The following is a 1,906-nucleotide window of genomic DNA, read 5'->3' on the forward strand; positions in this document are numbered from 1 at the left end:
GATGGCCACCAAGTACGCTGGCTCTCCGAATTTCTGCCGTATGCTCAATTGATACTCGCTTCACTCAGCCTGACAATTCGATTCTGCGGATGATTCAACCAACTTATGCCACAATGCCTCAAATACTTGCCTGATTTCAACTGTTTTGTTGCAAGGTGGTTTCTTTTCAACTGTTTTTTTGCAAGGTGTTTTCTCCATCTTCTCAATTTTACCTCACAGCTGTTGTTTGAGATTCTTGACCGATTTTTTTTTCTCTTGGTTTAGACTCAATCACTGCAAACTCTTCTTCTCAAGCTCATTTTACTTGTGGAGAGATGTGGTATGAATTACATGATCAATTAGGACATTAGTAAAGGTGGTAAGCTTGGATTTGTCATCTTCTCCCAGTGAGGGTTGGTACAATACTCGAATATGCTGAACCACAGTGGGTAGTTCAGCACTTTTCACGCACTGTTGTGATACAATAGAAAGAAAATAGGCATGTGAAGTTGGGGCGCTTTTGTTCCAACATCCTCAAGCGCTCAGCCTCTTCTAAAGCCACTTACTCAGCAGTCTTCAAGCGGTCGGATGGCTTGGTCCGTGGGTCGAAAGCCAACTGGCGCACAAACCGATCGTACATATCTTTGTCTTTATCTCCATGATTCGCTTCAGGCGAGGGACTTCGCTTTGAAGACCCGAGGAGTTTGCTCAATCGATCTTGGTCGATAGCGGTCGCGTTGGTTGATTCAGTGGCTTTATGGGGCTGAGAGTGCTCACACTGCTCGTGCGATGTCGCTGAACCGGCCTCTTGAAGTTCAGGGAGTTGAGCAGGATTGGGTCGTTGTCTAGGTTGAAAATATTTCTCTTAGCGCCTCCAGGAAGCCTCATCTGATGTTCTTTTGTAAATCTCTCCAAGGACTTTTCTTCTAGGGTTAGAGACGAATCTCCTTCACCAAATCGTTTGTCGAGAAAGTTTGTGGATTCATGACAATTATGATATTTGGGCAGCAGTTTTTCAACCCAGCGTTGATGGACTTGGGTAGCGGACTGAGCAGGTTTTCCCACCGTCTTGACAAGGGAACTTTTGGAAGCACCTCGAAGAGATTCATTTTGACGTTGATTCAATAAGTTACTTGTTGGAAACTTGACCTTTGATGACTTCAAGTTGAACAGATTCTGGCTTGCTTGGATTTCCTGTGAATGGTGATCAAAAGGCCACAATCAAATGAGGAATCCTCCTATTCCCTATGAGATCATCTCTTCTTCTCAAGCTCATTTTTGAGCTTTTTGTCCTTTCATGTCTAGCTTTGGTATGGAATATTGCCTGTTCGTTCAGCCTGTTTTATTTTGATTCCCGATCACATTACGTCATTAATTGTCTGGTTAGCAACATCAAATCTGAATTAATCAACTTGATACCTTTTGAATCTCATTGATCTGAAGGTCCGGAGAGAAGCTTATCAATTTCAAGATTGTTTTTTTTCAAGTTTGCTCCAGTAATCATCAGGATCATTCAGCAATCTGGAGCGATACAATCAAGCTTTGACTCCAGAAAATATGAAACAACTCCCACTCATTGGTCAACTCTTTCTATAGCACATCAAATTTGATTTTTTCAACTTGAAGCAAATTGAAGAAATATTCATGACTCAATTGCAAACGGTTGAATACCCCAGATCATCAAGAACTCAAGTAATCGATAACTTTGGACTTGATGATAGCTATCAGTCCAATGAATCTTTTTAGGCAACCAAACTTATCATCATCAACGCACCATCAAATCGTATATTGGAGAACCAAGTCAAGAAGACCCAGATGAAACAAAACAAGGCGGGTTTTCTCAAACATCACATATTTCCTCTCATTGAACTTCCCATTGCCCTATCAAAATGTGGCACTTGATTTGACAAATGGGTTTTCTGCATTT

The 1,906-nt window shown here is 41.6% G+C and overlaps 1 protein-coding gene across 1 annotated transcript; it reads right to left on the bottom strand.

Moving 5' to 3' along the window:
• Positions 1–300: 300 nt before the first annotated feature.
• On the bottom strand, positions 301–1,255 carry MELLADRAFT_84255 (uncharacterized protein; the record flags this gene model as incomplete). Its single annotated transcript, XM_007407923.1, has 4 exons — positions 301–496; positions 546–664; positions 757–1,128; positions 1,199–1,255. 4 exons carry the CDS (start codon positions 1,253–1,255, stop codon positions 301–303), a joined length of 744 nt encoding a protein of 247 aa, XP_007407985.1.
• Between the last annotated feature and the right edge of the window lie 651 nt (positions 1,256–1,906).

The sequence above is a fragment of the Melampsora larici-populina genome (genome assembly GCF_000204055.1).
Source record: "Melampsora larici-populina 98AG31 unplaced genomic scaffold MELLAscaffold_10, whole genome shotgun sequence".
NCBI lineage: Eukaryota > Fungi > Basidiomycota > Pucciniomycetes > Pucciniales > Melampsoraceae > Melampsora > Melampsora laricis-populina.